The following is a 26,104-nucleotide window of genomic DNA, read 5'->3' as shown; positions in this document are numbered from 1 at the left end:
CAATAACAATGATCACATTTCTTTGGTGCAGTAAATTGTTATATATTAGGTCCTATGTGGTTATTTCCGATAGAGATTTTGTACAACAATAAAAGTGGTTTAATTCAATATCAATCATCACATTTCTTAGGTGTAGTAAGTGGTTATCTACTAAGTCCTATGCGGTTATTTCTAAAAGAGGTTATGTACAAGAATAGAAATTGTTTAATTAAATATCAATCATCACATTTCTTAGGTCTAGTAAATGGTTATCTACTAAGTTCTATGTCTTTATTTTTGAAAGAGGTTTTGTGCAACAGTAGAAGTGGTTAAATTCAATATTAATGATTACATTTCTTTGGTAGAGTAAGTGGTTATATAATAAGTGTTACGTGGTTTTTTACTAAATTTCTTATGAACAATTTTCTTGTGGTTTTTCAGGATACGTTTCAACAAATTCATTGTTGTAGTAAGTGGTTATCTACTCATTCTGATGTGATTATTTTTGAAAAAGATTCTGTACAATAATATAAGTGATTAAATTCAATATCCATTATCACATTTCTTTGGTGCAGTAAGCAGTTATATCATAAATGTTATGTGATTTTTTACTCAATTTCTTTGGTGCATTAAATGGTTATATCAAGTTCATCACCATGAACTATCACCTTCTCCTAAAAATGTAGGGACTACTATATGGTTGGCATCAAAACTTTTATGTTTAACCAAACTTATATTTTAAACCATGAAGCATTTTATATTGAATGATAAGATTCATAAACATTAACCAGTACAACATATTCTTCATTACACAAACTAAACAACATGAAAACCAATAACAAAAATTATATCCTAATCAATCATATTTCATGAAGTATGTGTTCAATATGTACATCAATGAAATCATGTTGACCTTCTATTACAACTTTTTCCCCTTCTTCAGTATATTTAACTTGTTTATATTCTCCTACTTCATGACTTCATTGAATATTGCATCCCACATTTCTTCATGACAGACTTCGATGAACATTGTTGTCGCAGAAGTTGTAAGTGTTCCTGCAATAACATTATTCTTGTCAAATATTCCAGTTATAAATCTCTTATCATAAATTATATTAAAATAAAGATATACATAAATAATACAAACCATTGTGTAATCGGACATTTCATTCCCATCAAATTTAGGTATGTCGTCCCATAACTCCATATATTTAATCACCAACATACCACAATCATACCTACACATTAAAGAAATATTAGAAACATCACTTATATCACACAACCCAATAATATTTTAAACATATAAAAATTGCATCCATAAAATTAGTAAATCAATTAATATTTTAAACAATAATATCACTTTGACTATTTTAGCATAACATTTAAAGTTTGTCACTAATTCTATTATACACTAATTAACATAAAACATCACAATTATACCATATAACTCTGTAAAACCATACTAGCATAGCATATAATATCATCATGATCCATTCTCACATGATAACCTTTTTTTTCTGGCAATCCATCATCTAAGATTAACAACAAGAATTGTTTATTTGGTCAAATGAACTCAGTTTTCGAACAGCCAATTTCATATATATAAATCACCTATTTAAACCACCACATCTATTAACATCACATTTCATGCACGTTAATCCAACAGCCATGGTCAATGCTAAACTTATGTACATGTGATTTTACAGCAATTACAATGAGTCTTTTATGCAAGTTTCTTAACCAAAACAGGAAGGAATTTTTTTCTGTAGCACTTTTATACTAAAAAAGCAAGGATTTTACGATAGTAACAACAGCCAAAACAACAACAAACAACAATGTTTTATACAGGATTTTTAACCCAATAGAAAGACTTTTCTGGTGTAAAAACAGCAAGGAATTTACAGCATTTATAATAGTTAACAGACAGACTTTTTGGCAGCAAACAACAAAGTTTTTATGGAGGTTTTACAGCAAAGGTTTCTGCAAAATTGTAGTATAAAACAACAGCAATTTTCTGCAGCATTTTTATGTCAAAACAGCACCATTTTCTGCAGAATTTTATTCTAAAACAACAACCATTTTTCTGCAGAATTTTATTTTAATATAGCAAACAGCACAGTGTTTTACATAGATTAATTTGTTAATTTTTTTTTTTCAAACCTTCAATCCCCAACTACTGATTGCAGGTTTGATATCCCTCTGCAAAATTGGTGGCTTTGATATCCCTATGCAAAATTATAGGTTGAACTCCATACTGCAAATAGGCCAACCCCTTTGCCACATCCAAGATTATGCTTTTCCTCTTAGACCATCTCCATGATACCTTTGCTTTACTTTCATCTAAAAAGTCTGAACATAGATAGCTTTGCCATAAGCTTTTCATAAAATTCCCCCTCCTACCGTAGGTTTATTTAGGAATCCATTTTATCAAAAACCCAAGCAACACCATTGATTTTCTCAACAAAAACACATTTATAAATTATAACCACAATACTTTCTTCACACTCAAAACTGCTTCTTTTGTGCACATATATTCAAACATAAAAGAGTAAACATCATCACTAATCACAAGCCATAATCAACTTTACTAATATACCTTCAAAGTACAAGGCTGCAATGAGAGATGAGGAAGGTAAGAAACAATGAAACATGCAAAATATATCATCAAAGATACCAAAATTCATCAAAAATCTGATGAGGCACAAACAACCTTTTCCGAATAAGGTAATAATAGTAAATTTAAGTCTAACTTATCTCATAAAATTGGTTTGAAAAATAAAATATACTTTTAATCTATGTAAGAATTCCATCGCATCCCTCACAGATGAAACTATATATTTATGCAGTACCATAAGTTTAACAAAATTTACTATAATGAACTCTGATTTGATATCTCAGTCACACAAAAAACCACATTCAAAATGAGATTTTTCGGTCCAAAATGTTTCCAGCAAACCAATGAAACACAAGATGAGGTTTGATATTCACTCAAAATCATATCCAGCAAAGCCCATCACATAAAAAGAAGCAAAAGAATCACAATTTTTTTAGTGGCATCACAAACTATATTCATCACAAGGTGACTCAATAAATTACACACTATAATCCGCAGTCATAGTAAAAGTGAAAAAACATGGCATGAAAGCAATACTCTGCAACCTGCAAAAGATGCTCAGTCACTACCATCAACACTACCATATTTGACATAACTATTACAATCATTTTCTAACACTGTAATCTATGTCATTTCTTTATCCCTCAAAGTTTGATATAATTAAAAGATATTAGAGGTTCTGTTTCGCACTCTAACTGGGTGATGATCTTTCTTTTATATAGGCACATATCGTTTCAACGCTTGCTTCCCCACCACGGCCACTCCCACCACAGCGCCGCCCACCACTCCGGCTACCGCCGCTGATCTCACCCCTCTCGCCGCCCGGTACAGTGCGCTGGTGCAGAGCCCCGCTGGGACGCTATTTCATACGTCGTCCGCGTCTCTTGCCGCCTGGATTCTGCTCTCGATTTCGGCGTAGAGTAACCCTAGTATCCCGACCCGGTTTCCCCAGACCCGACCCGAGTGTCCCGCCGCGTTTAGAACGCGGTTGATTCGGAGCTTCATTGTGTCCCCGGACTCAAAGGCCTTGACGCCCTCAACGAGTCCTGAGCCCGCACCGCCAACGGCTCCGGCCAGGTAGCCGCATCTGGTGTAGAAGGTGAGGTTCTCGCCCCATGAGCGGCGCTTTCGGCGGGCTCTTCAACGAAGAGGAACTCCGGCGAGGTTAGGAGGTGGTAAAGGTTTCGAATTGGAGCATTGAGATCCTTGTAGGGATCGTAAGCTCGGGTGGGGAGAGAGGGTTTTGCAGAAGCTAGGGTTTAGAAATACAAAGTTGGTTCTCAAACCAAGAGTAGTAATTTTTTTTTCATTCACAACCGAAACAAGAACGAAACCTTCTCCCCTTTTTACCCTCAATCAGAATGTAATTTTTTTTTAAAAATATTAAGTCGGCCGTGTTATATGAATGTAAGTGCCACGTAGGCGTGTCATTGTATTACTACTTTTTTTCTTCTCTTCCCATTCTTTTCTTTTCTCATATTTGTCGTGAAATTTCACTGAGTGTTTGTTGTTTTCTTATATTTATTACACAAATAATATTGTGAAAAAGAAAGGGTTGTGTTTTATTTAGATGGGAATTTTGCAAGTTTTCTGAAATATTTAATAGATTAAATTTGAATGGATATGTTTTAAAGTATTTTATTTTAAAAATATTTTGTTTAGATAAGTGATTTAAAATATATATATATATATATATATATATATATATTTTATTTTTTTTTTTTAAATATTTAATTAATGTACATGCTCAAACAGCTTTTAGTGAGAAAAAAATAATTAAGTTTTTTTAATAACATTTTAATTCATAACCTTATTAATTTTTTTTAATATTTTTAATTTTCATCCAAAAAATATTTGAACACTTGTAACCATGAAAATGAAAGCATGGTTTGATTATAAAAATATTTTCGTTTTAATTATTGACCCAAAAGCATTGCTTACTGTTTCTTATAAAAGTATCTTCACTTCAATTATTAACACAAAAGCATTTAAATTTGATTCAATGATTGACATGGATAATGCACCTTTTGCCAAAGACTCCATTCCATCCTTATCAAACAAACTCAAAAAGTATTTCACATTTTGACAAAGAAAGAAAAGTTTGAGTGCACGCATAAAAATATACTATGCATATACATTTATTTGATACTTAATATAAAGATAAAATAGTTATAAAAAATAATTTTTTACGAATATTTAAAATAAAAACTAAAAAAAATGTAAAAGATTTATGTGTTAAAATATTATATTTTCAAAGAAAAAATTTGTGCTTTCTAATTATTATTTTTTACGTTTTTTCTGCAATTATTTCCTTTAAATATAGTCCAATTAAATTTACTAAGCTGCTAATGAAAAAAAATTAGAATACCAAGTTTTAAAATTAATCTGATAACAATTTAACATTTAAGACCTATTTTTAAGTAATTTATTAATTGTTATAACGTGTTAACTTAAATGAATATGTTAAAGATTACGTGTTAACTTAAATCAAAACAGAACAAGCGATAAAAGGTTAAGAAATGGTATTTGAAAATATTTAAAGATATTTGTTAAAATCTTAATTGATGTTATATTTTTAATTTTTAATTCTTAATCTTTTTAATCTTATTTTATAAAATTAGTTAACAATATATCCTGTATGAGATATATTGTTAACTAGAAAAAGCGCGAGTTGAGGCAATTCATTCACTTCGAACTCAGATTCGTTTTGGCTCAGGTGACTCAACACTCTCTTTCTACAATACTGATACGATTCTTGATTCGTGCAATTTAAGTTTGACGTTAGTGTTTTGGATTTGTGATGCAATTGCAGAATCCTCAATCCTGTTAAGGTTACTGAATAAATTGAAATTTTTATTTTCCGGTGACGAAATCTGATGTTAGAAACCAAACGGCGTTTAGTTTGTGGCTAGTAATATTTGGCAGAGCATGTGTCATCATAGCTATTGACGGAATACTATCAAGCTTTGATATGTTTCTGTTTTCATCTTTGTTCTGTAGCTGGTCAAACCTAGCTTTGGCAGAATTTTTTTTGTGTGAAGATACTTTTCAATTTCGTTTAGTTACATGGGTTTTCAGAAACATGTATTGCTAAACAAATGAGTCTGGTTTATACTTTTAGAAAGCTAGCTGTGAAAATGAAATGTTATTCCCGGAAATTTGTTTAAGCTTTATATAAGCTGCTGCGAATGATGTTTCAGCAGACTAAAACCGTTGTGGTTGTAGTATTTTAAAAATAGAAAAAAGAGAAACAGAAGAGAGAGAGAAAGCACCTTCGTGTTTATCCTTTCTTCCTCCCATTCTCCCTTTCACCAACCATTTTCCCTTCCTCCTTTCTTTCAAATTCTCCTCCAATTCTCGTTTATTTTCGAATATGATCGCACCACGTGGTAATTGAAGAGCTAAGGAAGATTTTGAATCGATCAGATTTCAAAACAGAGTTTCCATTTACTCCACAGAGTCTTTATTCTTTAGTTTTGGTGTTGTTTTACTCATAAATCTTAGTGATGACAGTTGAGAAAAGTGATCCTCAGCTTGTATTACCATTATATCTGTCTTATTGGAATTCCTAGCTCTAGGTCTCTAGTGAGGGTAGCATTGTTTCTTGGTTTGTGAGAGTTTAGCTATGAGAGAAAGCTATACTCAGGTAAGGGAAGCGAGTAAAAATGCTAGGTTCTGAATTATGCAGTCCCGCACGACCTCAGCACCACTGGGCGTGAGCAAAAATTTCCACTTCTAGTGAGCCCCCTCTCATTGCTTGCAGAGCACCCTCTCATCACATGTTGGCCGAGACTTGGGCATGTTGGGTGAGCTCCACAAAATTGGTTTCTGGGACCTTAATCACTGAATGAGACCTAAGGGTAGTAAGCCAAAATGAAAATTTGGTTTTCCAGTGAGCATAGAGGCTTGAGCCACTAGGCACGAGTTAGGTGCCATTGGGAACCAACTAAAATTTGAAATCCAAAGAGCTCTGTTTTCGATTTTTGCTATGTGGGGAAAGTGGGTACGGGCAAAAATTCGAGGAAATATTGTATTTTAAATTAATTTAAAGTGTTTTGGGATGGAAAATGTGTTTTGTGTAGATGTTGTGAATGTAGTGACTCTTAAGTAAGGAGTACTACGGAGTACTACGTTGATATGATGTCCTAACTCTACTGGTATCAGACTCATATAAAAGAAGATATTTAGATGTGAGAATTGAAGAAGGTTCCCACATCTGGAACTTTAGTATGAAAAAAGTTCGGACCTCACATAAATAAGGAATTTACCTTGGTCATACTCGAGATGGACAATAGGTACTAATATTTAAATCTAGGTTTAATTAGTACTTTAGTTCCTATATTGAAGTTGTTAGCATACAAACAAAGTTTCACATCAAATAAAACAAGATATGGAAATGAGTTTATATACACATAAGATACTGCCCTTGGTAAGAGGCCTTCTAAAGTGGTACCAAAAGCAAATCCGCGAGGGCTTAGTCCAAAGCGGATAATATCTTACCATTGTGGAGATCTATGTGTGTCGTCCCTCCCTATAACTGCTATTATAGCTATTGGTTCAAGTCTGGTGACCGGGCTCAAGCAAGTATGCCCCTCCATGATAAGGTCAAGCCTTGACAGGCGACCAGTGGCAGGCAGCCAGATAAATCATGAGACATGAAGAGCAGGAGATGCTAAGTGCAGACCATGGTGTACTCGCGGATAAAAAAGAAAGACTTCCGTTGTAAGGGAGGTGGAGAACCATTGTTTTGTTTTCTTTTTCTTGGAATTTTTTTTTCATCCCTTCATCCCCTTCCTCTTCCTCCCCCACACCACCTCTCCATCTCCTTCCCCCTCCTTCTCCTCTCCTACATCACCCCTCTATCTCCTTCCTCCTCCACCCCTACACCACCTCTCTATCTCCTTCCTCCTCCTCCCTCATCCACCACCAACCCCTACACCAAAAACCCCAAACCACCATTACAATTTAATTGGGGTTGTTTATACTTGATAGATTCTGAAAATGTAGATGAGTTTGTATATACCCGGCGTGCTCATAAGGCAAATTTTGTCCTGAAAATGTAAAGCCTTAAAGAACTCCCATTTTGGCAAAGCAAGTATAGTTGTGGGCAAAGTTGCAACTCCCTTGTGATGTGGAAGTTAGGTTTAGGGTTTCTGATGAACAAAATCGAGAGAGAAAGAGAGTAATAAGAGTTGGGTTTTTTGTTGGTGGTGTATGGGGAAGGCGGAGAAAGAAGATGGAGGGGTGGTGTGGGGGAGGAAGAGGAGGAAGGAGATAGAGTGTTGTGGGGAGAAAAAGGAAGGAGATGAAGGGATGAAGAAAAATTCAAATAAAAAAAACTAAAAAGAAACTTAAAAAAATTAAATTTAAGATATTGGCATGTGACACCCACCAAACAGTGTTAATACCAATTTAATAGCAGAGTCAACATTGCGTGATTTTAAAAAAAATTGGGACTCAATTGAATAAAAAAAAATATTGAGAAACAATTGAATATTTGCTTTCAATACATGGATCAAAGTACTAATTAAACCTTAAATTTATAATAATAGCTCCTCAGAGGTGAGAGTGATTATGACAGGTGCAGAGTCTTTGAGTCTATTCAATACATTGGTCTTTTGAAAGTAAAGTCAGATGTCTATCTTATGATTGAGTCATGAAGGTTTGAGTTGAGAGAGCTGTGTTGTGCGATAGAATTTTCATTCTTGATGAGCTTTGTTGGTTTTGAGTTGATGATGAATTGTTATATGTAGTATTGTTCAATTTTCACTACTTTACCCTTTGTTTTTTGTTGTGTCGTGGTTTTCCACTTAAAATGATCGTATATTATACGTGAGCATAAGAACATGCAAATGATAGTAGCTAGCAGTTGTGAGGCTGCAAAGATCTGAGATTTTAGAATAGGTGGTATATATGTATATATTCTTGTATCTTTTGAAATCCCTCCTACGATTGTGATGCTTATTTATCTTTTGAATTTTTTTGAAACACTTAGTGAGAGAACTGGAAATACATTGTATATATGTATATATTTATACTCTTCACCTTTGGTTATTAATTACGTGATGATGTAATTAGTGGTATAATATCTGCTAATTAGATTCGTTATATTTTTAGTATTAGAATAGTTTATTCTTAGCATGATTTGAGGGTTGTGGGTTTGTTGTGCTTCTTTAGTGTGTATATCTGTTTAAGTCCAACTTTGTTGATTTGGTTAGTGAAAATAATAGTATTAAGAGAGAAAGATAATCTGAATTTTTTTGTCTAAGTGTTGTGGAAATGCTTATGCAACATGTATATGCTTGTTTTGGAGTAGAATTTCATAAGTTAAAGGAATTTGTATAAGTTTAATCTAAAGACATAAAGATTTTAGTTGATATGTAACGTAATTCTTTATGTGCTTAGAAGATAGCACATAGACTACCTACTCCTCCTCCACCAGTAGATATGCCTAGTTTATCTCGGGCCATAGAGATTGTTAAAATGTGGACTTTAAACCTAACTCAATCCCGTACTTACTTATATACTATGAAATAGTCTTATCTTTAATAGATGTGGGTCTTCCAACATACCTCCTTTACACTGAGGTATATACATTTTGTGCGTGAAACTAAATATTAATAGGTGGGCCTATAGTGGCACGATAGTCGGTGGAACAACATGTCCAACAAATATCGATAGGATAGTCTTTTAACCCATGGCTTTGATATCATGTTAAGAAGTGAACTTTAAGCATAATTCAATCTCCACAAAACTAGCTTATAAGGTGGGCAACTTTTGTGAGAATTTAAGTCTGTAAGTTCTGATGATATTCTCACTGGGCAAGCTGTCTGCTTGTTGGTCGAGTGTGCTTTCAGACACTACTCGTTGAGCGAATAGATATTCTCATTGGGCGAAATTCTCATAGTCTAACTAATTTTTCATATGTCTCTTATGGTATGTTTAATTTATGATTTTATGAATGTTAAAATGATGGTTGGTTTATAATGTAATATGATTTGGTGGTTTAAATAGTGTGTGTATTGATATATCGATTTTGTATCGGGAGCTATCCTGTCACTCTAATAAAGCTGCTAGGCTATCTTCTGAGACAATTCAACGTCATCTGAATGCATTGAGGCAGTTAGAGGAGAATAGGACATCAACTGGTCTTTCGCAAGTTCCACCCCCTCAAGTTCAAGAGTGGAGCTTGGAGAACTTTCTACAACATCATCCAACAAAGTTTGATGGGAAGACAAGACTAGATGGACCGAATTAGTGGTTAAGAGATATGGAGAGAAAGAATGTTTGATGCCAAGAGGTGTCCAACGGAGAACAGGTTGGCCTATTTTGAGTATTGATATATGGATTTCGTAGTGGGAGTTATCTTTTCACTCTAATAACCATCCAATCTCAACTAAAGAAGGGTGGGGTACGTGGTGAGAGGAGCAGGAGGTCCTAATTTAGGGACTGATGTTAACAGACTAACCTTGTGTGTGGGAAGGCAAAACTCACCAGAGTCTGATATCAATACATGTGTCCAGATCATGGAATCTAATGAGTTTTTGTATGCCAAATGGTTATTGTTATGAATGATTTATATGTGATAACATCTCTATATTTGTTTTATGATTGCTCTTTTTGCGCATTAGGTTACCCTTTGCTCTGTGTTTGTTTTGTTTGTGTGTTCTCTTTGTTTGCAATGATCACCTTAATGGTGTGAGTAGATGAGGATGTAGCAGTTGATCTAGTGCAGGACGAGGGTGGTATAGTTGTATAGTTTTGGGTTTACCTTGTTGTGTATAATCTTCTTTTTGACAAACTCTGGTTCTGTTAGTTTAGTTATATGACTATCTGTATGTAATAATACTTGTATGGATAACTGTAATATAGTAGTTATATGTTAGTCTTCTCTGCTTAGTGATTATCATATGTATAATATTTTGTTTAGTAGTTTTACACTACTAAATGGGATGTTGCATTTTTTGTATTAGAGCAGTTGTTCCTTTGAAAACCCTGTAGGTTTAGGCGTGCTTAGTTTTTGTTGTGTGTTCTTGGTTATGTTTGGCTAATATGTCAGTTTCTTTGAGTTAGACTAATTGTTTTTATCTGTGTGGGCAGAGTCATGGCACCTAGGCCACCTCCTCCTCCCCTTACAACCTTAGATATGCCCAACCTGACTAGGGCAATCGAGTCTGTGGCAGTAGCCCTTCAGCAATAGAGTGATGCCATGATGCAACAACACCAAATGGCCCTGCAACATATGGAAGCTACTAGGCTATGTTTTGAGACGACTCAACAATGTCATCTGGATGCATTGAGGCAGTTGGAGGAGAATAGGACATCAATTGGTTCTTTGCATGTTCCACCTCCGCAAGTTGAATAATGGAGTTTGGAGAACTTTCTACAACATCATCCATCAAAGTTTTATGGGAAGACAAGCCCAGATGGGGCAGATCAATGGTTAAGTGATATGGAGAGAATGTTTGATGCCAAGAGGTGTCAGCGAAGAACAGGTTGACCTATTCCGAGTATCAACTCTCTGGAAAAGCGGTACATTGGTGGGCTAATATGGAGGCTAATGTTAGAAGAAGGCGGGGAGAACATCACCTGGGAGTTGTTTAAAAGGAACTTCTATGCTGAATACTTCCCTAATAGTGTGAGATATGCTAAAGCGGTGGAGTTCTTGCAACTGGTGCAAGGAAGCATGTTAGTGACAGAGTATACAGATAAGTTCAAGCATCTGAGGTGTTTCTATACCTTGCCCATGGATGAAGAATGGAGGTGTAGGAAATTTGAGAATGGGTCAAGAGTTGACATGAAGATGGTGATACTGCCACTCTCTATTAAGGAGTTTCCTGCTTTAATAGAGAGAGCCAGAGTGGTGGAAAAGTTGAAGGTTGAGATTCAAGTTCAACAGAAGCAACCATAAAGAGTGGAAGGACCATTTAGGTCAAGAGCGAGACAGGATGAGAGGAAGAAACCTTACTCTAGACCTGATAGTGTGAGATATGCTAAAGAGGTGGAGTTCTTACAACTGGTGCAGGGAAGCATGTCAGTGACGGAGTATGCAGATAAGTTGAAGCATTTGGGACATATTTATACCTTGACCATGAATGAAGAATGGAGGTGTAGAAATTTTGAGAATGGGTTGAGAGCTAACATGAAGATGGTGATAGTGCCACTCTATTAAGGAGTTTCCTGCTTTAATAGAGAAAGCCAAAGTGGTGGAAAAGTTGAAGGCTGAGATTGAAGTTCAGCAGAAACAACCATAGAGAGTGAAAGGACCATCTAGGTCAAAAGCTGGACAGGATGAGAGGAAGAAACCTTACTCTAGACCTCAGCCTTAAGGGTTAAGAGGGAGTTCTTCCCAGCAGCAGTTTTAGCAGAGCAGGGTTCAGTGTTATGTTTGTAAAGGACCGCATCTAAGGAGCGTTGTCCTTAGATGGCTGGTTATAAGAGATGTAACCATTCTGGTGGAGAGGGACTTTGCTAAGGATTGTCCTTCTAGCATAAGTGTTGTCGCTCAACCTCAGTAGACATCTCAATAGAAGAAGAGGGGTGACAAACCTCAGGCTACAAGGAGGGTGTATGCTATGTCTGGAGTAGAGGAAGTTTGATCAGGTAACCTTATTGTCTGCAGTTGTGTGATAGCCAGTAGGAATCTTAGTGTTTTGTATGATTCTTGAGTGACACACTTCTTTGTGTCAGAAGCTTCTGTTTAAGAGTTGAGTTTACTTGTGGGAGAGCTACAGTATGATCTTATGGTATCTACTCTAGCCTCTGGTTTGATTAAGACTCGCTGGGCGAAGTTGAAGTCAGAGGGCTACTGACTTGGTAGTTGTTGGGCGAGAATATACTCGTTGAGCGAGACGAAAGTCAGAGAGCTCACTGACTTGACAATCCCTAGGCAAGAATATACTCGCTGAGAGAAGTCAAAGTAAGAGAATTACTAACTCGGTGGTCGTTAGGCACCACCAGAGTTAGAGAGCTCATTGACCTAGTTGTAGCTCAACAAGACAAGTCTCGCTGGGCAACTTTTGTGAGGATTTAAGTTTATAAGTTCTAATGATATTCTCGTTGGGTGAATTGTCAGGTCGTTGGGTGAATGTGCTTTCGGACACTACACATTGAGCGAGTAGAGATTCTCGTTGAGCGAAATTATCATAGTCTAACTAATTTTCATGTCTCTTATTGTATGTTTAATGTGTGATTTTGTTAATGTTAAAATGATTATTGGTTTATAATGTAATATGAGAACGGTTCGTACTAATCCAAGGAGGATTAGTGGTGGTTAAAATAATGTGTGTATTGATATATGGATTCTGTTTTGAGAGCTATCTTGTCGTTCTAATAACCATATAATCTCAACTAGAGATGGGTGGGGTATCTGGTGAGAGGAGCAGGTGGTCCTATTCTAGGGGTTTTACCTTGGCAAAAAATGTTAACGAACTAACCTTGCGTGTGGTATGGTGAAACCCATTGGCAATGGCGCAGAGGCCACTACAAGTACAAAACTCTCCAGGGTATGATATCAATACACGTATTCAGATTGTTGAGTCTAATATGAGTCTTTGTATGTGATATGTATGTTGTTAAGAATGATTTATATGTGATAATATCTCTATGCCTGTTTTTATTGATTACTCTTATTGCACATTAGTTTACCCTTTCTTGTGTGTTTATTTTGTCTATGTGATCTTTTTGTTTGCAATGATCACCCTAATAATGTAAGCAAATAAAGATGTAGTAGTTGATCCAATGCAAAATGAGAATGGTGCAATCGTATAGTTTTAGGATACCTTATTATGTATAATCTTCTTCTGTTTGACAAACTCTTGTTCTGTTATAGCTATATGGCTATCTGTTTGCAGTACATATTTGTATGAATGACGGTAACATAATAGTTATAAGTTAGTCTTCCCTCCTTAATGCTTATTATATCTATATTGTTTTGTTTAGTAGTTGTACACTATTAAATGAGATCTTACATATATATTTACACTCTTTACTGTCTATCACTAATTATGTGATGATGTAATTAGTGGTATAATATATGCTAATTAGGGTTGTTACAATGATTTGATCCGGTTATTATTTTGTCATTTTCCCTTGAAGGTAATACTTTCTCATATAAGCAAAAAATAATAATGGCCATGTTTAACAAATATAACCAAATTCTGATTATCTTAACCTCATCTAACGTTCTTATGTCAGATATACTTATTCTTGCACTTGAGCATCATTGAAATAAATATGACTGGGGATGATTTAGTTAAAGCGCCTCTTTATTTCATGCAGTGAAAAGTATTTGATGAACATAACTACTTTATTCATTAGTCTGAACTTACGTAATTTTGCTTTCATTTGAGTCCAGATATATAGTATTTTACAACTAGTGTGAATTTTTATCACTTCTTTTGTTGTGGTTCTCATTTTAATTTGTATTTAGTCCTATTGTTTTTATCTCCAATTCTATGTTGTTGTCTATTTACTTTTAATTTTGATATAGGTGAAAGGACTTTTAATTATGGGAAATGCAGAGTCAAGTGATTCTCATGCTGATTTTCACCAGCGACCCCGGTACTCTGAAGGAAGTTCAGCAAATACTAGCTACCAATATCATCAACCCCCTTCCTTCGTTGGAAGTTCAGCAAGTGCTAGTCATCAATATCATGACCACCCTTCCTATGATGAAAGTTCAATGAATACTAGCTATCAATATCATCAACCGGTTCAACCCTCTTTATATGCTGGGAGTTTGGTGAATACCAAACATCAGCATAAGCAGCGACCCACATATATACCTGACAATTTCAGTTCATTGGATCAGGTTTTCACTGCTACTTTTTGCTCATTGATTTAGGGGAAATAGTAATTATTAATCTTATCATTCCAAGGAAAACTGCTTTCTGGTATACTAGAGGATGAATCCTCAATCAGACTTGTAGGAAAATTTTAGTTTGTTTGATTATATAATTTCAAATCAACTTGTGTAAGAATTTGTTGATCAGTTGAACATCACTATTTTTTTAAAGTTTTCGAGTTATCTATATTATCTATATATGGACATACTAATAGTCATTGAATGTGTTACAACTTTTAAATATAAATTTATTGATAGCCTGCTTTAGTTTCAGAAGAAATATGAACTTTGAAGAAATGTGGGTCCATTTAAAAAGGTTCGCACTGCCTGAACGCACGCTTATAAAAGCTAACATATTGCTTTTAGGTCCATTTGATAAGAAAGAAACTAATTAACCAACTTGCTATTAACTCAGTGGTTTAGCTATGGAGACTGGAAACAATTATATGAGGATATTTAAGGACGCAACAAGATAAAATCAAATGGAATTTGTTAGTCTTGAAAAATGTTTAGGCCAACATTCTCTGGCAGAAAGATGTACCTCCCCTTACCGTGCTGTTTCGCGAGGATTTCCTAAAAAACTTAGCTTTTGCATGTTATATCTCAGGTTGTTTCCGCTTTGAGAGAAGCTGGTTTGGAGTCTTCGAATCTTATAATTGGTATTGACTTCACCAAAAGCAATGAGTGGACAGGTTATTTCTGTTGAACATAAAATTAATTGTATACGTACATATAACTGTGGAGAACGCTGAAAAGTCACACCGTGGTAATTGTAGGAAAATATTCTTTCAACCATAAAAGCCTTCATTATATTGGAAACACTCCTAATCCATATGAGCAAGCGATCTCTATTATTGGCCGTACTCTCTCTTCGTTTGATGAAGACAATCTGATCCCATGTTTTGGATTTGGTGATGGTGAGAAGCTGTTTCTGATTTACTTTTCGAAGAAATTTTATTTGTTCTCCTCTATTGATATTATTAGTATACTTTTGTAGCATATACACATGATCAGAATGTGTTCAGCTTTTATCCCGATGATCGCTATTGTCACGGTTTTGAGGAAGTACTTGCACGCTACCGAGAGATTGTGCCACACTTAAAATTGGCAGGTTTAATATTATTGTCCTTGCTGACCATTTTTGACAATTTTCTTTTACAAGTTTATATATCAAACATATTTAGGACCCTGCAGAATAACCCTACTATAGTGATTGTCTAGAAGCACCTGTATGATGATGATGGCAAGTCACCACTGTAAGAAAAATTATAAAATGTATACATGAAAATATGACGTAAAAACTTGTAGAAGACATGCTAGTTGATGTGCTGATCCAATGACCTAGAAAACTTGTGAAAGTAATGGGCTTTGTATGCAGTTTATAAGAAAGTGTTATCTGAATGTTGTGTGTCAAATGCAGATCAAGTGGTATGTTTATACCAATTTACGGAATTAAATACAACAAATTCTTGACTAAAAATCAGGAATAAATTATCCTAATTTTCTACAATCTGTAATTGCTAGTGGCTAATTACATTCTAACAGTCTCTCTCAAGTTAAAGTATATGTCATATATACTAAGTTTGTTACAAATGTACTTAACCCAAGGGCATATGAGGGACTTGGTGAACACGTCTACCAATTGGTTGATAGAATTGACAAAATCGGTTGTGTTTACTCTAAAGAGCACCTTTTCTCTAAAAAAGTGATCATTAATCTTTATGTGTTTGGTTCTTTCATGGAAGATTAGGTTTGATGTATTGTAAAGTGTAACAAATATGTCCACAATTTTTAGTTCTTGTAGTAGTTGCTTTAGCCATGTAAGCTCACAAGTGGTTGTTGTCGTAACATGATATTTTGCTTCTGCACTGGATCTAGAAACTATGTTATGTTTCTTGTTTTTCCATGAGATCTCTAATAGGAACACAATATCCAAAATTGAATCTTCTATAGGTGATCCTGTCCAACCCACATTAGAGTAACCATGTTAGTATTGCCTTTATCTTCATACTATAATCCTTGGCTCAAAGCATTTTTTATGTATTGAAAAATACGTGTCACATATATCAGTGTCTAACAGTTCATGCTCCCTAATGACAACTCTTGAAGGGCAAGTCTACGTATCATAAGAGACAAAATATTTTGTTAGACTTCTTTTTTATAAATGTTTCGTAATCCAAAAACATGTACAAAAGACGAACAAATAAGTTTTTAATATTGATAACTTTTGTAATACTTTTTCATTTATAATATTAGGGTTTTGAATAAATAAATTTATAATATTTTTCTCTCTTGAAACATCTTTTTTATCACTATCTGCAATGTAATAAAAAATGTTAATTAATAATATTGGAACACAAAATAATAAATATTAAATTAAATTAGGTGGGTTGGTGAGCCAACCCGGCTCACTACAGATTCAATCCGGTGAGTCGGGTTCTAAGTGAGCCGGGTTGAAAACTAACCTGCATAAAAAAATTACATTTTTTTCAAACCCAACCCGGCTCAAATATGTGGTGAGCCGGGTTGATATATATATATATCAATTTAGTTGTATCCCCATGTCCGTGTCTATGCTTCGTAGCTCTAGAACCAATATACCGAGGTTTAGATATAAAATTAGAATTACCTGAATCTAGAAGTAGAATGCAAAGAATATCATCTGCCAAGTTGGACTAGAGATTGAAGCGAGTTTTATGGAAGAACTGTAGGCACCAATAAAAAACGTGAAAGCAGCTCATTTATTCCTTCCCAGTTAGAGTAGGACAAGTGGATATGATTATTTTGCTGTTTCCATTAATTGCAAACTTTCTGTTGACGATCTTATGTAGGGTCATGAAAGTTCTTTTCTACAGCTTCCCGAAAGAGTTTTTTAAAACAAAGTGCTTATTTGTCTAAAATAAGCTATGCATAAATGTGCACTAAATTTCCCTTTTAGGTTGATGCATATGCTCTGGTCTTTTTTTTAGGTTTTATATCATTTTTAAGGATAATCCTGCTTTATATTTCCATTTTTCTTCAATGAATTATTCTTCTAGTCCAAATAGGAAAAAAAAATTGAAGGAGAAAGATGACTTGGGTATCTAAACAGTGATACCCATCCTGACAGTTATCTCCTTATACATAGGTCCAACATCATTTGCCCCTGTAATCGATGCAGCAGTTGATATTGTGGAAAGAAGCAATGGTCAATACCATGTTCTTGTCCTTATTGCTGATGGACAGGTTTTACCTATTTATGTTATTTTATTAGTATCTTTTCGTGACATGATTTATTTTTCACAAATTTTATTTTTTATTTCTGAAATATCTTCTTTTTATAGGTTACCAGAAATTCAGGCACACCACATGGAAAGTTTAGCCCACAGGAAGAAACAACTATTAATTCCATTATTGCTGCAAGGTAAAGCAATTTCTTTTGCTACTGCTCTTGGTATCTGTCTTTAGTGTAGAGCTATTCTGATCATCATTCATCAGTCACTATCCCCTCTCAATTATTTTGGTTGGAGTTGGAGATGGTCCATGGGATGAAATGAAGAACTTCGATGATAGCATTGCTCAGCGCTTATTTGACAACTTTCAGGTATTTGACTGATGTCCGACTATGTGCTCATTTTCGTGAGTTTGTAATTAGTGTTTAGTATTGTTTAAATTTTAGGGGACGGTTAAGGGTATAGAAATACTTATAACTAGATTCTGAATATAATATGGTCTTATACCCCTTCTCTGCCTGTAATCTAGGTCGAGTACAAATTATTTTACAACTAATAAATGTCCCACCCAACAACACTAACTATGTACTGACACAATAAAAACAATAGTACTCTTTTACATGGGATACGGTAATATTCTGTCATTTCCCCTCAAGTTGAAGCTAACAAACAACTTTGTGTATCAAAGATAAGTCATAAAAACATACTTGTGTAAATGAGTCATGACAGCTTGAATTGAAAAGAAACAGTACTGCTGGACTACTTGAGATATAATCAAATTATAGTGTATAAGTAGATACAGACTAGTTTTATATGGTTGAATTAGTCCAAAATTCTTTTTCTAACGAGTATTTAAAACCAGACATTTTGAAGAAATCGTTCTGATATATTTAAACATAGCATTAGTATGTGAATTGGAGGTAATCAGTTTTAAAATGACTGCGTAATAGTAGAAAAAGACTGCAAAATTTAAGTGTTCCATATTTTAGAATACCCACATTTAGTTGTGAACCATTTATGATTTGAGTTTTTATTACTACTACTACTACTAAATACTACTATTATAATATGGACATGTTATCCACTTTTTGTTCCTTCTTTCCCCTTCAGTTTGTGAATTTCACAAAGATCATGTCTGAAAACAAAGATGCATCAAAGAAGGAAGCAGCATTTGCACTTGCTGCCCTTATGGAAATTCCAGTTCAATACCGGATAACCCAAAACCTTCAACTTGCCAAGTAAGTAATGAAATACAGGTGTGATAATTCTAAATTATATCCAAAGATACAGATCTCAAATTATTCTGGTGCAGTGAAAAGTCAATTAGCTATCAACGTAAAAGGCCTTTTCCTCCGCCTAAGGAAGTAATAGATCGTGACAATGCAGTTCTAGCAGTTCCAAAATTTGAATCAGTTGAGCCATCAGGTCCAGCTACGGTAGAATCAGTATGCTTCCTGTACCGATTGAGGTGTCTTTCTCCTGCATTAGGTTTATTTTAAAATCAAATTATGCTTACAAGATAAATGTGTTTCTTGCTTTAGGCATGCCCTATTTGCTTAACCAATCCGAAGGACATGGCTTTTGGATGCGGTCATACAGTAAGTTTCTGTAATGAACTTTATTCGATTCTAATGTTTATGTGCCATAGGGTTTTAACTTTTTATGTTTGATAATCCTAATTTCTTTTTCACTTTATGCTATTGTCAATGTTAATGTTTTGGTTTCGGGTTTAATCAATGTTTAAAGGAATTTTTAAGTTGAAAACTTTTTCGTTTGAGAAACTCTTACTTTTGTGCTTGGGATGAAAATTGATGGAAAAATGAAAAAGATACTTTCCTTTCTCAAAGTCAGAATAATGCAACGATTAAATATTTATCTCAGCATTGCTGTGACTTTAAGTCTTAAGAGAACTATTATAAAAGTCAATGAATTTATTATCCACAGTAGTTTATGATCAAATAATAGGTTCAATTAATCGTTCACTCTAGTACATAATCCGTAACAAACTAACAAAATGGGTGGATGAAACTGTTAGAATATTTATTTATTTATCATTATTATATTATATCTAGGGTTACCCTATTTATCATGATTATATTGTGTCTAGGATTATCCTATTTATGATGATTATATTGTGTCTAGGTTACCCTATTTATCATGATTATATTGTGTTTAAGGTTACCCTAATTATTATGTACTCTGGTATCAATTTATTTTTATAAATAGAAGATTATGAGAGGGATCAATCAAGCCCTTTAGAATTATTTGTTTTCAATATCAAGTTGGTATCCAAGCAGGTTGTTTGAGTCTCTTCCTACTATGTCTTTGTTGCCACCGGCGGCCTTAAAAATTTCATCTTTTCTTAAATACCTCCTCGATAAGTAGTCTCACTCTCCTAATAATCTTAGATATTTCCAATGCTTTTTTTTAGCTGTTTCCCATCGTCTGCCACTATCCGCTGCCTCAGTATGTAGTTCGACGACCAAGTGGATCTGGATCACCTCCTTGAGCGACAACCAATTCCGCCGGTGTCGAGGGCTAGTTCTCATCCCTGCGCCGCCACGCGCGCCACATCTATCTGACGTGTCCCTCGCAGCCGTCACGTTTTCTTCGGCAAAGTTAGGGGTTTTGTCCCCTCAAGGAGCGTGACCCATCCTTGGTGGTCGCTGCCTCATTCTCCTCCACACGCACCGTCACGAACGACTTCTCTCCGATCAACTTCTGGCGCGTGTTTGTCACAAGTCACCTTCCCAATGTCAGAATCATATCGTGCCACTGCCGTTCGTCTCGCTGGACCAAAAGAAAAAAAAATCTTTGTTTCAGCATTGTTCCTTAGCTTCTTTCATAATGTGTGTTTAGCTTTGCATATTGTATGTTCCTGATGGCTTGTCTCCAAGGAGAGTCAGTGCTATTAGCTGGTTAACAACAAGGAATTTCAACACAAAGTCATAAATTTGAGGTTCCATGGCATGAGGGGAGTCTATTTCTGGCAAGATTCAGAATCTTAGTCAAACAATTTCACCAGTCCCTTGTCAAATTTGTTTTTGAATCCTTTGATGAACAAAGGAGACCATTATGATCTTCCACCTTCATGATTTGTCATCGGCGCGTCGTCATTTTCGTCGTTTACCGTGAGGGGAGTATGTTTTCAGCCATTGCAATATGTTTCCAGCCACTGCATGCCCCATCAGTCAGTGATAGCAGTCCCTGCAATTTTGTCCTTTCAGCCACTGCATGCCCCATCAGTCAGTGATAGCAGTCCCTGCAATTTTTTCCTTTCAGCCACTGCAGGCCCCATCACCTCGTCAGTCAGTGATGGCAGTCCCTGTAGTTTTGTCGCTTCCGGTCACCACATGCCCATAAGTTAGTGATGGCAATTTAGTCCTTGTAGGCTCCATCAGTCAGTGATGGCAATTTAGTCCCTACAGGCCCCATCAGTCAGTAATGACAATTTAGTCCCTGCAGTGAGGGGAGTATGTTTCCCGCCACTAGTCAGAGGCCCCCAACTAGTCAGAGATGACAGCCCCTGCTTTCAGCCACTACAGGCCCCAATTAGTCAAAGATGACACTCCCTGCAGTTTTGTCGCTTTTAGCCACTGCAGGCCCCAATTAGTCAAAGATGGCACTCCCTGCAGTTTTGTCGCTTTCAGCCACCCCAACTAGTCAGAGATATGCATTTTTGTCGTTTTTAGCCATGCAGGCCCCACCCTTACTTGATGGCAATCCAGCCTCTGCAGTTTGTCGTTGTCTACCACTCATCATTCACTTTTGATGGAAATCAACTTTGTCAAAGTCATCCTACTTGAAGATTCATGGTGCTAGATGAAGTTCCGTGGTTGTCCAATATTATTCTCCATAAGCTTATGAGTAGTATTTTTGGTTATGTTGGTTTGTGAGTCCAATTTGGTTTATAGACATTTTCTCTTGATGATCTGAAGCATATGTGCATCTTGTTCGAAGTTAAAGTTACCACGTCTATTGTCTCGACATTTTAGACAAGTTGATTTTGTTGGATTGAGTTTATTTATTCCAAGCTTGGCACATACAATCTGTATGCTCTAGCTTGAGGGGGAGTGTTAGAATATTTATCTATTTATCATTATTATATTATGTTTAGGTTACCCTATTTATTATGATTATATTGTGTCTAGGATTATCCTATTTATCATGATTATATTGTGTCTAGGTTACCCTATTTATCATGATTATATTGTGTCTAGATTACCCTATTTATCATGATTATATTGTGTTTAAGGTTATCCTAATTTTCATGTACTCTTGTATCTATTTATTTTTATAAATAGAAGATTATGAGAGAAATCAATCAAACCCTCTAAAATTATTTTACAGATTAATTATCAAGTGGAACAATCTATTTTCACTTTCTTAAATATAATTGCTTAAGAGGCACTACGGCATATTTAACCAACATATCAAAATATATCTTATTTAATTATTCGCATTTTTGCTTTTGACAGACTTGCAAGGAGTGTGGCGTGACATTATCTTCTTGTCCTATGTGCCGGCAGCCAATTACAACTCGTCTGAGACTATTCACTTGAATTTGGACATTTCTTATCACTTCATTCATCTAATGCACCTGTAAAATCTCCATCACAAGGTATTTGTGTTTGTGTTCAAACAAAAATGTTTATGGTCATTGAATTTGAAAGGGTTTGAATATCTATCCCACAAATTTGAGACTTCCGTCTTAAATGGAACATTTCTTATGCTTTTCATTATTTTTCAACCATGTGTGATCTTCTTTATTTTGGCACGTTTTCAATCCCTCCATCAAATTTCTCTCAATTAATTGTTTTTAACCTTTTTACACTATCTTTTTTGTTTTTCATCACATCCTTTAATTGGTTATAACTTGAAGTAATACTTTCCATCTTATTGTCTTGGTAACATGGGCATAAAATGCAAGAAAATAATTTGATTATAACTTTCGCTATAAAATTGCACACCAAAACACCAACCAAATAATAATAAAAAACAAAACTATCCACAAAATATAATAGCAAGAAAAAAAGAAAAGAAAAGTTAATGTTGACGCAATTGTTAAACTTTTATTGAAATGTTGAATTAAGAGAAAGAAACATCAAAGAGGTTCATATTTAACGCCAATTGGCTCTCTTGACGTACTCATCATGTTCAGCTCTATTAATTTTTAGTGAGCTAGCACGTGTGACAGTGATTTATCTTTCGTTTTTATGATGTGTTACACTTAATTTGCTTACCCCCAAGAAAGTGACCCTTCACCCACTACATTATCTTTTCTTTTTCATAGCATCCTTTAATTATTTGTCATTCGAACTAATTATTTTCAATTTTCATTTTACACTAAAACATGTTCTTTGGTAAAAGTTTCAGTTTATTTATTCAATTGTGTGTAAACACACACAGGATGCTTGTCGTTGAGATTATATGTGCTTGAATCTTGTTATTTTTGAAGCTTAAACATGGTTTACTCTAACCAAGATGAATATTACCAAGATGGATTGTGATTTTTCTTCTAAATAAGAAAAAAAAAATAACTCCTCAAAGTATTTAGGAATGTGGATAAAGTGCAAGAGACACTTGTAAGACACAGACAAATTGATTTCTGTGGAAAGGAAAAAAAACAGACAAGCGATAGACATGCGTGTCTATAATTGATAAATTTTGAAAAAGAGAAAGTTCTTTGCCTCGCCCTGTGATATTAACTATTGCAGTGTTTACAATTTTTCAAACAAATTTCATTCTAAACATTATATCAAAGATGAAATGAGTTTTTTTTTTCTAAATTAAAAATAATATCCTAGAAATACTATACAAAAAGATTACTATAAATTAATTTTACATAAGTTAAATTTAACTTATAACCCTTTATCATTTTTCTATGTTAAAAATATTTAAGATCAAACGGGTCAAAAACATACTTTTTAAACAATTTTCGCTTTTAAGGACAAAGACAGATATGACATACTCGATTAAAGGTTAGTCAAAACATATAGTTCATTATAATTTATATGTTTATTTGGGATATGATATAATTGATAATGATTCTTATGTATAATTAAACATTTAATCCTTAACACGTTCATAAAAGAAATATGTCAGAAAGAAGGACGATTCCTTTAAACATACCTAGTGTGTCAGAACACCATAAAGACTATCACAGATCTGACACCTATTCAAGAAATACCATAAAAAGACACAAAACCTGCGACCCACAAGCTTAAGATAAAGTTGTTGATAGGGTGTAATAAACATCACTGTTTTGACAGTGGTGGAAAATCACAACACACGTTGTCTCTTACAAAAGACAAGCAGGTACAAAACCTTGGAGAAGAAACAGACGAGGTTTATTGAGTTCTTCCAATAATTTCTGCAATGATATAGAGATTTGAAATGGCGGCACATTCCAAGCAGAGTTCATACCAATTAATAAACATCCAAATACTTCAAATCTGTCATCAAGCTGTTTTTATCTATCTCTATCATTATAATAAGCTTAAATCAATTTGTAAGATAAGAATGATCTTTTTTGCCTCCTTCTTAATAAATTATTGTAGAAAATTGTTGTTCAAATACTTGTGAAAATAAATCATAACAATTGGAAATCATTTTTATTCATGTGTTCGTTCCTTTAACTGTAGACACTGTGTTCTGGCCACAGCATGCAGTGTAAACTGGTTTCGCGATGAAAAAGAAACAGATTACTGAACTTCTTTGCAGAAAAACAAAGAACAACAACACCGATTCCATCAAGGATCATCAACAACATATTATGGTACCAACACAACTACACAACTACACAACTAGGAAAAGAAAAAATAAAAAATATTATTTTATTATACATGGAGACATTATATCGAGAGATTACAGATTAAGGTTCAGGAAGAGGATGAAGAAGAAGAATCGGACTTAAAGATACCCATTATGATCGATTTTCTGGTTTCCGCTCGGTTGGGCGGAACGTTCCCGAATGTACCGGCGGGATGCGGCCTCCTCACCGGAGGACCCTGACCCGACCCGTTTCCAGCGCCGTTGTTTCCACTCATACCTCCACTGCTCCTACCACCCACTTTCTTCTTCAGAACAATGAATCTGCTCCCTCTATTCATTTCCCTTCTTATATAGACCAAGGTTTTACCTACTTCGATCTGAATTTACCCCAATGTGACAAAAAAAAAAAACTTAAAAGATAAATCTTTTGCTGGAAACGTACCAAATTGAAATAGAATATTTCTCAACATGATGTAATATATTATTGGGAGAAAGATAAACAAAACAGTGTATGGGAGAAAGATAAAAATTAAATGTGTAGTTTTGATTTTAAAAGTTCAATTTTTAAACATAGATATTTTGAAGAATAATTAAATATGTAATGAATCTTGACATCCATATTGTAAAATGTACTTCAATTATAGCTGTGTAATTTAATATTCAAATTAGTAAATTATATCTTCAAGAGGGGTTTATCTAAGACTTTTCTTTATCTTTTGGATACACCCTGATTATATCGAATTAAATTTTATATAATTTTTCATTAAGGAAAATTTGGTTGATAGGATTTGAGAAAGAGGGAGATAAAGAGAAAAATAAAATAAAATATAATAAGTACTAATAATAGAGAAAATAGAAATATTTCCGATAATAGTATCGAATCCTGTGTTCTCTTAGTAGTTGTTTCAAGATGACGACGTGAAAAGTGCATTTGTTCAGAATATGTCGTCTTCGTGGAGTTGGAATGCTTTCTTTTATTTTATTATTATTTCTACGCACGCCATGAATATATTAAACAATCATGTTTTTTTCCCTGATTTTACTTTTGCTGAAAATGAATCACATAGAAAGAAAAAAGAGTAAACACTAGAGTCAAAATAACAATATTTTAATGTGATTATTATACACTTGAAAGTTAATATTGTCTGTTTACAAATGAATAAAATAAAATAATAGCCCTGATTACGAGATTCTTATATGAATATTTTTAATAAAAAAGTATAAAACAACTTTCACTTTCTACATATTTTTTCAATGTGTAGTTTTTTTTTTCAACGTTGAAATAGAAATACTTAATTTTCTATATTTTCTAAAATAATCCATCCCTTTGATTCGATGTTTCATTTTAGACATGTTTCCTTTTTTTTAGTTCAATTAAATTCTAATATAAATTATCAAATCAGAATGGAAAATTTAAAGAAAAAATAAATAAAATAGTTAACAAAATTGATCATTCAACCAAAACAAATGAATCAGAAGTATATTTAGCCAAAAAGTTAAATTTTTTAAATGGTAGAAAAGTTGTATTGAATTTAAAAAGGTGGAAGCTAATATAATTCAGACAAAAAAAATTATAGAGGATTTGTATGTTATATATTATATAAAAAAGTGCTACGTCAGGTCACCGTTTCGTTGTTTTACAACAATGTATAGTGACGAACATGGCTGACGAATTCATGT

At 34.3% G+C, this 26,104-nt stretch overlaps 1 protein-coding gene and 1 pseudogene across 2 annotated transcripts; one reads left to right on the top strand and one right to left on the bottom strand.

Moving 5' to 3' along the window:
* Window positions 1–710: 710 nt before the first annotated feature.
* LOC124836973 (mitochondrial import inner membrane translocase subunit TIM23-2 pseudogene) lies at window positions 711–3,852 on the bottom strand (annotated as a pseudogene). Its single transcript, XR_015783706.1, has 3 exons — window positions 3,284–3,852; window positions 1,127–1,217; window positions 711–1,035 (listed from the first exon to the last, which is right to left on the bottom strand). The product of XR_015783706.1 is annotated as a mitochondrial import inner membrane translocase subunit TIM23-2 pseudogene (transcript).
* Window positions 3,853–5,245: 1,393 nt separating this feature from the next.
* RGLG3 (Copine (Calcium-dependent phospholipid-binding protein) family) lies at window positions 5,246–22,265 on the top strand. Its single transcript, XM_088103335.1, has 13 exons — window positions 5,246–5,309; window positions 10,694–13,098; window positions 14,085–14,405; window positions 15,046–15,130; window positions 15,215–15,355; window positions 15,436–15,549; window positions 17,566–17,663; window positions 17,762–17,841; window positions 17,916–18,021; window positions 18,761–18,888; window positions 18,963–19,095; window positions 19,192–19,248; window positions 22,129–22,265. The coding sequence occupies exons 2-13, from the start codon at window positions 13,042–13,044 to the stop codon at window positions 22,210–22,212; spliced, it is 1,404 nt and encodes a 467-aa protein (XP_087959461.1). The 5' UTR covers window positions 5,246–5,309; window positions 10,694–13,041; the 3' UTR covers window positions 22,213–22,265.
* The last annotated feature ends 3,839 nt before the right edge of the window (window positions 22,266–26,104 follow it).

The sequence above is a fragment of the Vigna umbellata genome, chromosome 1, assembly GCF_029865625.1.
Source record: "Vigna umbellata cultivar VRB3 chromosome 1, Vumbellata_1.0, whole genome shotgun sequence".
Lineage (NCBI taxonomy): Eukaryota > Viridiplantae > Streptophyta > Magnoliopsida > Fabales > Fabaceae > Vigna > Vigna umbellata.
This window is presented reverse-complemented; position numbering and strand designations above follow the sequence as displayed.